Below are 13,318 nucleotides of genomic sequence, written 5' to 3'. Positions count from 1 at the left end.
TTTCGCCAACCGGCGCTCTCTCCCCACTCCGCCTGCCTGGCTTCCGCCAGCGCTCTCCCAACCTAAGGGGGCGTGGAGGGTTAGTGTTGGCCCTACGGTGCTCCCCCAGCGGTCTCCACCGGCAGTAACCAGGAGGGAGGGGCGCCGGAGGCTGAGGTCGTGCCGGAGGCCTCCTCTCCCACCTCTCGCCTACGTAGCGCCTGTGCCGTTGGTCCTCCGACCATCTCCCCCAGGACTATTGTGTCCCGCTCTCCGCCCCGCCGAACAGTTGCCGGAGCGCGCGGGGACTAGTGCGGCCGCACGCTAACCCCGGCTCCTTCCGCGGGAACTGGAGAAGGGGGCGGTGCCGCGCTGCAGGTAAACAGAAGGGCCGTGCCGGCCCATCCTGGAAAGGCTGTGCTGTGGGGATCACTAGACCCGACAGGGCGGGATGGGGTTCCCAGACTTCTGTTACACACGTGTAACAAGGAGGGGTTTGTGGGAGAACGAGACCGTGTGTCCGTCATCGAATACGTTTCTAGTCAGGAGGATGTCAATGCTGACACGGGTGGTAAGGCAGCCACAATACTGAACTAGTGCCGACTGTGTACACACTGTTTCGGGATGAAATACTGAGAATGTAGGTCATTGGGCTCTCCTTCAGCAAGGCATATCCCACCGCCCAAGAGGCTCCTGCAGAGCACAGAGTGGGTGCCAACTGTACACTTAAAGCTGTATACTGCAACTAATTCTGAATACAGGTGTGTGCCACAGCTCATCTACCCAAGGGCTTTGGGAATGCAGTTGCAGCTGGGAAAACATCAGTAGTGATCTTTCTTAATTCTTCAAAATTTTATTAACAAAACCGGGGGGGGGGGGAGGCAAGAGTGAGCAAACTCCACAGTCCCACCCAGGCACAGAGAATGGAGAGACAGAGGGACAGACAAGGACAGGAGAAAATTCTGAGACCCTCTGGTAATGGCAGCTGGGTAGTCAAATGGTGGATGGGCACAGGGAGAAACTCAGGGACCATTGGAGAAACAGATGAATGGCAGAACAGACAAATGGGGGATTCACGGCAGCTCCCCAGCCTGGAATGCAGGGTGTGAGGACTTCTGGGCCAGTGTGAGGCTCAGCGGTCAGCACTGGAGCGCAGGTCGGTAGTGAGTGGGTCATGTTGGATCGTTTGGTGCAGCATCAGGGCCAGTAATCCTGCCCGGTTAGTCATGGCTGTGCGTACATTGCGCTCCTGCTCAAACAGTTCATCCAGCTTGTACCACTGCCAGGGGAGCAAAAGAGCCATGAGAAGGAACTCCAGAAGCCCCACCTGACCCCAGCCACATTCAGCATCAAAACCTACCACGCGCACACGCTCCAGGTCCACTTCGGCACGCCGCAACTTCTCCCAGCAGTAATGGCGGTTACACTGGCGTTTGGGCAGGCGGCAGAAGTCACCTGTGAGCTCAAAGACATCACGTACGAGAGGGCACCCACATACCTCATCTGCTGGCACCTGCAAGGAGATTGGGGGTCAGGGATAAATGGGGGTGGAGACGCAGAAAAGAGGACAGGAATGGGGAATGGTCAGAGAGGTAAGGAAGGAGTAGAGAGTTCAGGGCATAGAGAGGAATGGACATAATGAGACAGGGAAAAGGAAAGGAATGAAGAGTGATAAAGCAGGCAAAGTGAGAGTTATGGAAGCAGTCAAGTAGGGAAAAGGGAAGGAAGGAGGACAAAGGAGGAAGCAAGGGATGAATGTGGGGCAGTGAAGAAGAAGAAAGGACAGAATGGGGGGAGTTGAGGGCAAACCTTACTTTGGGGTCCCGTGAGTGCTCAGGGCACAGCACCTGGAGCCGCTTACAATAGGTCTTGCTCTGAGGATTGTAGACATCACAGAAGAGTCGTGTAGCTCTGGGGGTTTAGAGTAGAGAAAAGGTAGTGGAGGGAGAGAAGGGGGACCCATCTATTCTTGTCCATACCCATATCCTACCCCAACATGCCACTTCCGACCCCAGCCTTAACCTCCCTGCTCTAACTCCACGGAGCACCCACACTCACCCCTCAATGCGTGTGGGGTACATGGACCCAAAGGACGTCTGGCTCTCATACTGGAGGGATGAGCACAAATGGAGGGAACTGTGGATGTGTGCTGCATGCCCTCCCGAGACAACCCCCAGACAACACATCTGTTCCCCCAGGGACCCACTGATCTTCCCCCTCAGGATGACACCCTGACCTTGGCGTAGCAGCGCTCCATGTGGCGCAAGGCAACACGTGGGTTGATAGGGTGCCCGCAGGAGACGCAGAAGATCTGCAGGTCCGTGTCATCACTGTCCCCCTCATTGCTCTGTGTGGAGTGGAAGAAACGATAAAGCCAGGCAGGAGCAGGTACTGGGCCCCGTGCCGCTGGGCCTGTGCTTGCTCACCTCCTCATCCTCACGGACAGCCTGCTGCTTGGCACGAAGAATAATGGCCTCAAGCTCATGGAATCGGCGCTCCATTTCCTGAAGGCGGGTGCGGGCGCTCTGCTGCTCACGGCGAATACGTTCGAGCAGCTTCTTCCCGTGCTCCTCAGCAATGCAGGGACTCTGCTGCCACTGCTGGATGCGCTGGGGGAGGATCTCATAGATGCGGCTGCAGGGAGGCAGTGGGTTGGGTGCAGGCAGGGAAGGTGGCAAACAACAAGATAAGTGGGGTGATCCAAGAATAGTAGAATGGATGGCCGACCAAATGGCAAAAGGATAATTAAGTGACTGATAGATAAATAAGCAGATGAGCACGTGAATGGTGGATGGATGAAGAATGGATAGATGGGTGCTTTGTGGACTGAACAGTGGGCAGGTGACTGATGGGAAGACATACAGAGGGCTCAGGCCATGCCCTACCCCGTATTCCCTGACTCCCTTGAACCCTCCAGGAATGACTCACTTGGCTGCCAGCTTCATGCCACAGTCATCTGAGCAATACTTGGAGCCAGGCTGGGCAGGGCGCACACAGCCAGGTCCCAGGCACTGCGGTAGTGATGCAGGGTCCTTGGAGTCGGCACGCTCTGGGTGTTTCCATTTGTCCTTGTGCTTCTGTTTCTGCCGATGCCGCTTGTATCTCTCTTCTTTCTACGGGACGAAGCAGGTCAGGTCAGGTTAGGGTGGAGTTAAAATCAGCCCTCGATCCCCGTCTCCCCCTGTACGCCACCCCCTTCTGGCTCTTGCCCCATCCAGCTCCTGACCTTTGCCTCTCCCTCCCCGCCCTGCCCTCGGCCTTCCCACACCCATTTCACCCTCTCCATCACCTTCTTCTCAGATTTCTTCTCCCGACGCTTTACATGCTTCACTTTCACGGCCCTCTTCCGCAGCGCAGGGTCCAGGAACGGAGATTCCTCTGTGTCACTCATCCAGGGCTGCAAGTGTGACATACACTGACCCACCTGCCCCACTCATGACTACCCCACCACTAATCAGTTCCCAAATCAGCCTTCCATACTCTGCCTCATCTTCCATGTCTCCTGATCATGGAAACTCAGCTTCTGTAACCTCTCCCCTTCCACCATGGGACACTCTGCCTGCTCACCAAGCCATGGTCATCAAAGGCCCCCGCACAGAAGTCCTGGTACAGGTCAGGGTCCAGTGGCAGGTCCTCATCCGAGAGTGGCTCAGGTGTGGCCATAGCCTCAGGTGGCTCCTTGACTGCTGATGATGCCACTGCCCCTTCGTCCTCACGGATGCGCCCCAGCTTCTGTGATGGCTGTGGCTGCTGCTGGGTGGGCAGTGGCCTGCGAGGCCGTGGCAGGGACTCTGAGGGCGTCACTGGCGAGAGCTGCGGGGCAGAATCTCAGGACTGGCCCTGACCGCCCTGCCCGCATGCCCCGCCCCGCCCTGGGGGGCTGGACTCACCGAGGAAGGGAAGTACTTGTACGATTCCTGTGCCGGCAGGAGGAAGGCCCAGGTCAGCCCCAGGTGGATGGAGGGTGGCCCTGCCCTAGCCCCTCCCACAAGAGCCTAGCCCCACCAACTAGCCCTGCTTTGCCTCCCCAGACACACCCACTACCCCCACTTCTCAGCACCAGGACATGCTCATCTCCGTCCCACCTGCCCTGACATGCCTGACCACCTTGAAACATCTGGCTCTACCCTGCCCACCTGGGGTTGGAGGCGCCCCTGCTAGCCCCGTACACCTGATCGTGCCCCATTCATCTGGACAGGCCAGGCTCCTTCCCACCTGTCTGTATGCAATCAGGCCCCGCCTCACCTGGCCCACCCCTCCTGGCCTGAATGAGCCCTTCCTGGACATACTGACACCCCCACCTGGCCCTGCCCAGCTCTACCCATGCTCACCCGGGCCCGCAGCTGGCACTGACGCAGCCGGCACTTCTGCCGGATCTTGTTGGGGCCCCCAAACTTCTTCATGTCCCGACAGAAGTCGCAGTGGCCACAGTCCTCAGTGCGCCGGCAGGCCTCGCACTCGCCACACATGCGGGCTGACCGTTTGATCTGCTGCTGCTGCTGCTGGTGATGCTGAAGACAGGGGCCCAGAACAGAAATCAGGAACACAAGTAGGGCCTGAAATGTGGTCCCCTTACCTATCCCAGCCATGGCAGCCACTCACCTGGCTGGGTGTGGCCACCAAGGGCTGTGGAGAGGATTTGTGGGGCGAAGCAGAGCCCCGAGCAAGCATCGCCCCAACCCCTGTCCCTGACCCCGCCCGACGCTGCAGGTCTGGATCTGGGGCAGGCCTCTTGCGCCCTCCACCCTCATCCCGGGGCTCACTGCCGTCTCGCTCATTGCTGTCCCGCTCCCGTGACTTCTTGTGCCGATAACGGATTTCCAGCTTAGGGTCTTTCTCTGTGGGGTCAAGGTGGGTTGACACTGAGGAATTTGGATGGTCCCAGAACTCTTTCTTCTTCTTTTCTGTCCCACCCACCTTCTCTGTCCCCCACTCCAGGGCAAAGCTACCCCGTCTGGTGGGACCCTGTATTTGGGCTCACCGTGGAGTCTCCGCTCCAGCTCACCACAAAACAATAATCACCCACAGACATATATCACCACTCCCCATGACCCACCCTCCTTTTATGGCTTCTCCTCCCTCGTGGCAGGTGGATCTGCCTGCCCTGTCCAGGCCACCCCCCTCACCTCGGCACTCCCGACAGTACCACTCCCGGATGGCCTTGGCCATCTTCTCAGTGATCCGGATGCAGTCCCCATGGAACCACTCATTGCAGTTGTCACACCCGCTGCAGAGGATAGGGTGAGTGGTGCAGATGTGAGGGGCTGGACCCATCAGCCTCACCCAACCTTGCAAGTGTCAGCCCCGCCCGCCTCTCCCCGGCTCACATCATGAAGCAGTTGATGTCTGGTTTACGGCAGATGCAGTAGATGGGCGCATTCTCCCCATTCTCCGACTTGCTGTCCTCCCCAGCATCTGGAGGCTCTGGGTCTGAACCATCACCCTCCTGTGGGATTCCCCCCACCATCATGGTTCCTTAGAGAACCCCCATCATAGTGCCTCATCCCTTGTTACAGCTCCATCACGGCTCACCACAAACCCCAACATTCTGCCAATAGACTTTCCATCATAGCTCCTCATTAAATCTTTCCATCACAATTCCCACATGCCCCCCCACTCACCCCTGACACCCCAGTACCACACTTATAAATCCCATCACTGTCTCAGACCTTCCATCACTTACCCCACTAACGCTCCAACACTCAATCCACACACTCTAAACAGTTAGTTACACTCTACCATTCATCTCATACTGCCCCCATCGTGACTCCTCACAGGCCCCCCTCACTTCTCAGACACCACGGGGTATATTCCGCAGACAGAACATATATTTCCATCACGGTTCCCCGCAGATCCCCCGTTATCAACCCCACAGACAACCCGCCCCCATCACCTTTCCCCACCGGTCCTTTGACAAAGACTCATCACGGCTCACTACATACTAACCAATACCGCTCATCGCAAACCCCTTATCACTCTGCCCAAACAATCTCCCATCCGGACCCCCGCTAAACTACCGAAAGGGATCGCCACAAACTTCCATTACGGACCCCCATAATGGCTCATCACAAAACTCCCAGATGGTTCACACATCAGAAAATATTCAGAACATCAGACCCCCAACATTCTACCCACAGACCCTTGTTAAGGTTCACCACAGGCTCCCACCATACTGCCCACAGACTCTCCTTACGGCTCACCACAGACCCTGAAGAGTCTGCCCACGGACCCCACCACTACCAATCCACCTGACCTCTACCGCCGACCCCCTCCCCGGACCCGTACTCACCATCTCTCCGCTCTCGGCGCACCCCTCCGCGACCCCCGCCAGCGACCCACGAATCCGCACAGACCTCTCGGAGGCGTCCCGGCCGTTGTAAAGGCGCCCACAACTACTTCCGCTTTGGTCGCGCCTCCCGGGCACCGTACTCTTATTGCGCAGGCCTAATGCGTCGGCTCCGCAGCAAACAAGTAGATCCGCCGCCTAGAGCCTCTACGGTCTCATCTTGACTACTGAGACCGTACGGCGGCCGAGTCCATAAGTTTGCAGGAAACATGGCCGCACCTATACGGCTGCTTTCCCGAGGGCACTGCCACCTTGTCGGCTGAGTCCGTACGGTGACCACTTGTACGGACTCAACGTTACAGGAAATATGGCCGCGCCTATGCGCGACTTCCACGCAGATGCCGTCATCTTGGAAACTGATTCCGTAAGATGGCCGAGTCCGTACGTTCACGGGCAATACATGGCAGCGTTCTAATCGCGGCTTCCAAGAGGGCGGCGCCATTTTGGCCATCGATTCCGTACGCCGGCGGCTTGCACTGCAGAGAAGTTCAAAGAAAAAGTGGCTGCGCCGGAAACGCTACCTGTATCAAGTTACGCTCAGTCTTCCATTCAGTCACTTTCCCCTTCCACATGTATTAATGGGGCGCCAGCAGACTGTGTCCCTTAGCGCTGCGAAGGAAACCTTTCCCCCTGTTATGTCTCCGGTGTCAACGTCCACCACTCTTTCCCGCTCTCCTTCCTCCTTCCAATTCCCAAGCCCGGTTCAGCCCCCGGGCTTTTGCAGGAGCGCTCTCGCCCCTCAGAATCAGTCCCAAGCAGCCATGGTAGGCCATAAACGGTTGTGAACTGGTGAACTGACCGACTCTGGTGAGAAGTGGCCGAACCAAAGTAGATTCTGAAATCCGAGACAGGTGGCTTCACCAAGTCTTCCCCTGACCCCGCCACCGCCAGTGGATTTGCTGGGTCCCTGGTGACGTCCACTTTAGTTCTCTTGTTTCGTACATATTCAATTCTCTCCTATAAAGTTAATTGTAACATTTTTTAAATTAGATCATGTACAATAAAAAAAAAATTGGGACACATCGGAGAGGTAGACGTCTCCCTAGGGTAATGATCTAGCTCGGGCAACCACAGAGGTCAAATGAGATACAACAGGTCAATGCCCCCACCACCCCAAGTCCCACCCAATGGTCATAGTAAATGTCCACATGTCCACATTCAGAGTCAGAGCGACTTGATTCGGGTTGGGGAGAGAGGCCTGGGGAAAATGAAACTTTTTCCCCTTTGCTGACAATTCTTCTGGATTTCCTGGCTCTGGATGTAATAGCAACTTATTTGCTACCGATGATTCTCCTGCCGGTGGTTTCAGAAGCCTGGTTTTTGTTTTTGTTTTGCTTTTTTCACCTTTCCTAAACATTTTTATTTATGGCCCCTCCACATCATCACAGACAGCTGAAGACACAGGAGCTGCAACATGGATTCAATGACCCTCTCTTCCCAAAACACGTTTTTAATCCACAAAGCAGTCCTTCAGATCCACCCTTGCCTCCTTTTTCTAATTAATATTGAATTAATCTTAATTTGATTGTAATATATTTTAATTAACATAATTTAATTCTTCAAATTTAGTTGTTATTTTAATGTATTAAATTAACTTTAGTTAGTATAAATGAATATGTATGTGTCATAAAGGTACTGATACATTTATTTTAACATCAATTAATGAACTTCATATAATTCAATTTTAATTTAATTACAATTTGATGTATGAAAATAAGTTTAAGGGAATATAGTTCAAGTTTAACTTAAATTTAATTACTCAAATTTAATTGAACATTACTGACTTGATTTACTAAATTTAATTTGGTCTAAAATAATTTTTTTTTTTTAAAGATTTTATTTATTTATGTATTAGAGAGCGAGAGAGAGAAACAGCATGAGAGGGGAGAAGGTCAGAGGGAGAAGCAGGCTCGCCGCTGAGCTGGGAGCCTGATGTGGGACTCGATCCCAGGACTCCAGGATCATGACCTGAGCCGAAAGCAGTCGCTTAACCAACTGAGCCACCCAGGCGCCCTAAAATAATTTAATATTAATTCAATTTATTAAATTCAGTGTTGTGTATCATTTAATTTAAATTTAATATTGTTTACTTAGTTATATTACATTTCATTTAATATGATTTAATTCATTCAACTTCAATTTAATTTAATACATTTAAATTTTAATTCACATTTACCTAATTCATTACCTTTTAATGTTACATAACTAAGTTGAACTAATTAAATGTATATTCAATTACTGTAATCTTAAAATATAATTTATTAAATATGACTTATTCAATTAAGAAAAAACAGCAGGAAAGCACAAATAACTCACCTCATGAATGCAAAAAGAGCCAACAGTACAGATCTTACAGATATTAAAAAGAGAATATTATTCACACATTTATACCAACCTAATGCAATATATTTGACTACTCAGATAAAATGGACAAATTCACTGAAAAAGACAACTTACCAAAGCTAACACATGAAGAAATAGAAATTTTGAGTAGCCAAGCAGCTATAAAATTATTTGAATTTCTAATTAAAAACTTTCCCACAAAGAAAACTCCAAGCCCAAATAGCTTCACTAGTAAATTCCATCAAATATTTAAGGAGGAAAAAAAAAATCAATCCTATACAAAGTGTTTGAGATAAGAGGAGGAAGGAACACTTTCCAATTCATTTTCATAATCATTTCCCTGCTACCAAACTAGACAAAGACAGTACAAGAAAAGAAAATGACAGGCCAACATACCCCATGAGCATAAATGCTATAAATTTTGAGGAACAGTCTCCAAAAGACTGCTTTTCCTTATTTATTTATTTATTTATTTATTTATTTATTTATTTATTTATTTATTTATAAGTCACCTCTACCGCCAATGTGGGCCTTAAACTCACCACCTTGAGACCAAGAGTCACCTACTCTCTCAACTGAGCCAGCCAGGTGCCCCCTGCTTTTACTTTTGGCATCACTATAGGATTTAAAGTTCCCCAAGACCATGCTTACTTCTGACACTAATTGTAAGTTTGAGGGTCCCCAACTAATTTGCTAAAAGGACTCACAGAACTCACTGAAAGTTGTTGTACTCATAGTTATCTCAGGGAGAGGATTAAAATCTGTCATAAGACAGAGTCTGAAAGGGTTCCAAATACAGAGCTTCTAGTTATCCTGTCCCTTAGGAATCATAGACGGAGGTAGTTGCTCTTAGGGACAATATGTGACAACAGGCATGGAGAATTGTCAACCAGGGCAGCTCACCTGAGCCTTGGTGTCCAGAGTCTTTATTGGAGTTCAATTACCTAGGCACTGTTGACTACCCATGTCTGATCACAGTTTCTATCCCTTCAAGAACATAATACCATGTGACTTTAAGTCCTCACCCCAAGTCACATTGTTAGACTATCTAGTGACTAAAGACTCAAGAAATATGTAAAACAAAACCCACCAATAATCCTACCATCAAAGAGAAGCATTGTTAACTTGCTAACATATGTATATATGTACATATAGGTACATAAACATTAAAAAACAGATTTGGGGTAATATGGTATTTCCAGACCTATGTTTTAATCTTTTGGTCTAACGTTTTTTGAGGAATACTTTTCCATATCTGTAAATATTTTTAAAAATAATTTTTAAACTATTTTCAAAATGTTTTTTAAATCCCTGAAAGTTAGGATTGTTATACCCACTTTATATTGAAAGCTGTTGAGACTCAGGGAGTCTAAGCCTGTAGCCAGGCCACACAGCCAGTAATAATAAATCTGATATTGTTAGTAACAATTTTCCTTCTTTGAGTGCTGCTCAGTGGGCTGAAATCAGGGCATAGACTGAGGGAACCCCAGCATGGGAGCAGCTAAATGAAAAGGCTGATGGGGCAGCCACAGAATGAAGCAGGTTCTGAAATCTGAGGATCACAGGGGACTTGTCAGGAAATGAATCAGTAGTCCAGGTAATCAGATTCCAGGTATCAGGATTTTAGTCAGGAAACAAGCAACATAGAATGAAGACTAGCAGTCTCTGGATGTCAACACACTTCATGGTCTGTTGGTGTCAGGATCAAAAAAGACACGACTAACAGAGGCATTGGTTAAAACGATGCTTTACTCATATAGAGAAGGGACAAAGTGAGATCAGCTACACCAGTAGGCATAAGCTCCCTATAGCCAGTGGGACTCTTATTGCATTGGGTATGAATATCTTCATTGCCCATTCAATGTGTACTCCTTTGTTCTGCTTAAGCATGTGCATCATATAGCACCTGGCTAACTCCACTACTATATCCCACCAGGAATGGGGTCCGTCACCTGCTGCACCAGATGGGTGCTTGTAGACCATCACCCCGCTAAGGATAAACATACAGGTTTGTTGGGTATATAACTAAGAATAGGATCGCTGGGTCATATGGTAATATTTGAAGAAATTGCCAGACTGTTTTCCAAAGTAGCTTCACCGTTTTCTATTCCCATCAGCAGGTTCTAATTTCTCCAACTCCTCAGTAACATTTGTTATCTGTCTTTTGGATTATAGCCATGCTAGTGGGTGTGAAGTGGTGTCACATTGTGGGTTTGATTCGCATTTCCTTAATGGCTAATGATGTTGAGCATATTTTCATGTGCTTATTGGCCATTTTTATATTTTCTTTGGGGAAATATCTAATCAGATCCTTTGCCTATTTTTCATTAGTTGTTACTGTATCTATAAATATTCTAGATACATTCCTTATCAGACATGGGATTTGCAAGCATTTTCTTCCATTCTGTCGATTGTCTCTTCACTTTCTTGATGGTGTTTTTTGAAGCACAAAAGTTTTTAATTTTCAGCCAACAAAACTAAAAGACAACCTACCGAATGGGAGAAGATATTTACAAATGGCATATCCTATAACAGGTTAGTATCCAAAATATATAAAGAACTCATACAATTCAACACCAAAATAACAAATAATCCAATTTAAAAATGGGCAGAAGACATGAACAGACATTTCTCCAAAGAAGACATACAAATGGCCAACAGACACCTGAAAAGATGCTCGACATAAGTCGTCATCAGAAAAATTCAATCAAAACCACAATGAGATATCACTTCATACCTGTCAGAATGGCTAAAATCAAAAACTCAAGAGACAACAGTGCTGCCAAGGATGTGGAGAAAAAGGAAACCTCATGCACAGCTGGCGAGAATGCAAACTGGTACAGCCACTCTGGAAGATAGTGTGGAGGTTCCTCAAAAAATTTAAAATAGAACTACCCTATGATCCAGTAATCACACTACTGGGTATTTACCCAAAGAATACAAAAACACTAATTTGAAGGGATATATGCACTCCTATGTTTATTGCAGTATTATTTATAATAGCCAAACTATGGAAGCAGCCCAAATGTCCATTGATAGATGAATGGATAAAGAAGATGGGGATTTTATATATATATGAATATTATTCAGCCATAAAAAGAATGAAATCTTGCTATTTGCAACAACATGGATGGAGCTAGAGAGTATAATGCTAAGTGAAATAAGCCAGTCAGAGAAAGACAAATACCATATAATTTCACTCATATGTGGAATTTAAGAAATAAAACAAATGAACAAAGGGAAAGAAAAAAAGAGACAAACCAAAAGACAGACTCTTAACTGTAGAGAACAAGCAGATGGTCACCAGAGGGAAGGTGGGTGGAGGGATGGGAAAGGAAAACAAAAAGTTTTTAATATTGATGATATCCAGTTTATCTACTTTTTCTTTTGTCACTTGTGCTTTTGGTTTCATATCTAAAAAACTATTACCTGACCCAAGGTCACAGAGATTCGCACCTATGTTGTCTTCAAAATGTTTTATAGTTTAAGCTCTTACATTTAGGTTTTTGGTCCATTCTGAGTTGAAAGATCCATTTTGAGTCTTCTGTACGTAAGTTTTAAATTCAGAAAGTGTGTCTCCTTTTTCTCTTACAATATTGTTTTAGCTATTCTGGGTTTCTTAAATTTTCCTAAAATTTTATGATCAGCTTGTCTAATTTTTCAAAGAAGTCAGCTGGGATTTTGATAGGAGTTGTTTGAATCTGTAGATCAATTGGGAGTAGTACTGCCATCGGAGCAATATTAAGCCTTCCAATGCACCAACATGAGCTGTCATCTTCTCTTAATACAAGCCCTGACTGCAGGTCCAGTTGGGCTAGACTGGGCCTAGGAACTGGGGCCAGCTGGACAAGTTTCTAGGGTCTCGGTATAGGTCATTAACACTCTTTCTTCCCTTCCTCCTACCATCTCCAGGTCCCCTCCCATCCAACACCTCAATTGCCACTGTTGCCACCACAATCATGTAGGGGGTGTGAGGCCTTTTCAACCTCATCCTGCCCCATGAAACCAGACAGTTGTCTTTAGGTTTTCAGAGACTTTGGCAGGGCAGCTGCACCATATGGGGAGGAACCCACAAATCATAGCGACCAGTGAGGACTCCTTTAAGGTGTGGCATTTGGGTTGCCCTGAGCTACCCACTCCCTGAGGAGGGTGGTTGGGTGTGTTTGCTCCTGCCCACTCTGGTTCACCAAGGGAACCAAGGACCCCGAAACTAGCTATTTCCTCTTGGCTCTGAGAAGCTGAGTCTCTGCACGATTCTCTCCTCCACTCAGGCCGGCCTCGCTGGATATTATACCCTTCTGCCCAGAAGGCAAACTAATTCCTAGTACATCTTTCCTTTGGAAAGGCCGAAGGTCTAAATACAACTCCAATTTATACAGGGAATTGTATCTTATAACGGGTATAAATGTATGGTTAGCTCGGGGCACCTGGGTGGCTCAGTCGTTGAGTGCCTGCCTTCGGCTCAGGTCATGATCCCAGGGTCCTGGGATAGAGCCCCACATCGGGCTCCCTGCTCAGCAGGAAGCCTGCTTCTCCCTCTCCCACTCCCCCTGCTTGTGTTCCCTCTCTCGCTGTGTCTCTCTCAAATAAATAAATAAAATCTTAAAAAAAAAAAAGTATGGTTAGCTCTCATCTGGTTCCAAGAGTGCA

The 13,318-nt window shown here is 48.5% G+C and overlaps 1 protein-coding gene across 2 annotated transcripts; it reads right to left on the bottom strand.

Moving 5' to 3' along the window:
* Positions 1 to 821: 821 nt before the first annotated feature.
* CXXC1 (CXXC finger protein 1) lies at positions 822 to 6,559 on the bottom strand. 2 transcript variants are annotated; one of them, XM_032422830.1, is made up of 15 exons: positions 6,269 to 6,559; positions 5,307 to 5,425; positions 5,106 to 5,206; positions 4,582 to 4,817; positions 4,311 to 4,490; positions 3,870 to 3,896; positions 3,547 to 3,792; positions 3,269 to 3,376; positions 2,908 to 3,092; positions 2,406 to 2,613; positions 2,216 to 2,326; positions 2,038 to 2,087; positions 1,794 to 1,890; positions 1,340 to 1,492; positions 822 to 1,258 (listed from the first exon to the last, which is right to left on the bottom strand). In XM_032422830.1, exons 1-15 carry the CDS (start codon positions 6,269 to 6,271, stop codon positions 1,112 to 1,114), a joined length of 1,971 nt encoding a protein of 656 aa, XP_032278721.1. In that variant the 5' UTR covers positions 6,272 to 6,559; the 3' UTR covers positions 822 to 1,111. The 2 variants fall into 2 exon arrangements, with proteins under 2 accessions (XP_032278721.1, XP_032278722.1); XM_032422831.1 differs by lacking the exon at positions 3,870 to 3,896.
* Positions 6,560 to 13,318: the final 6,759 nt, after the last annotated feature.

The sequence above is a fragment of the Phoca vitulina genome, unplaced genomic scaffold, assembly GCF_004348235.1.
Source record: "Phoca vitulina isolate PV1807 unplaced genomic scaffold, GSC_HSeal_1.0 scaffold27, whole genome shotgun sequence".
Lineage (NCBI taxonomy): Eukaryota > Metazoa > Chordata > Mammalia > Carnivora > Phocidae > Phoca > Phoca vitulina.
This window is presented reverse-complemented; position numbering and strand designations above follow the sequence as displayed.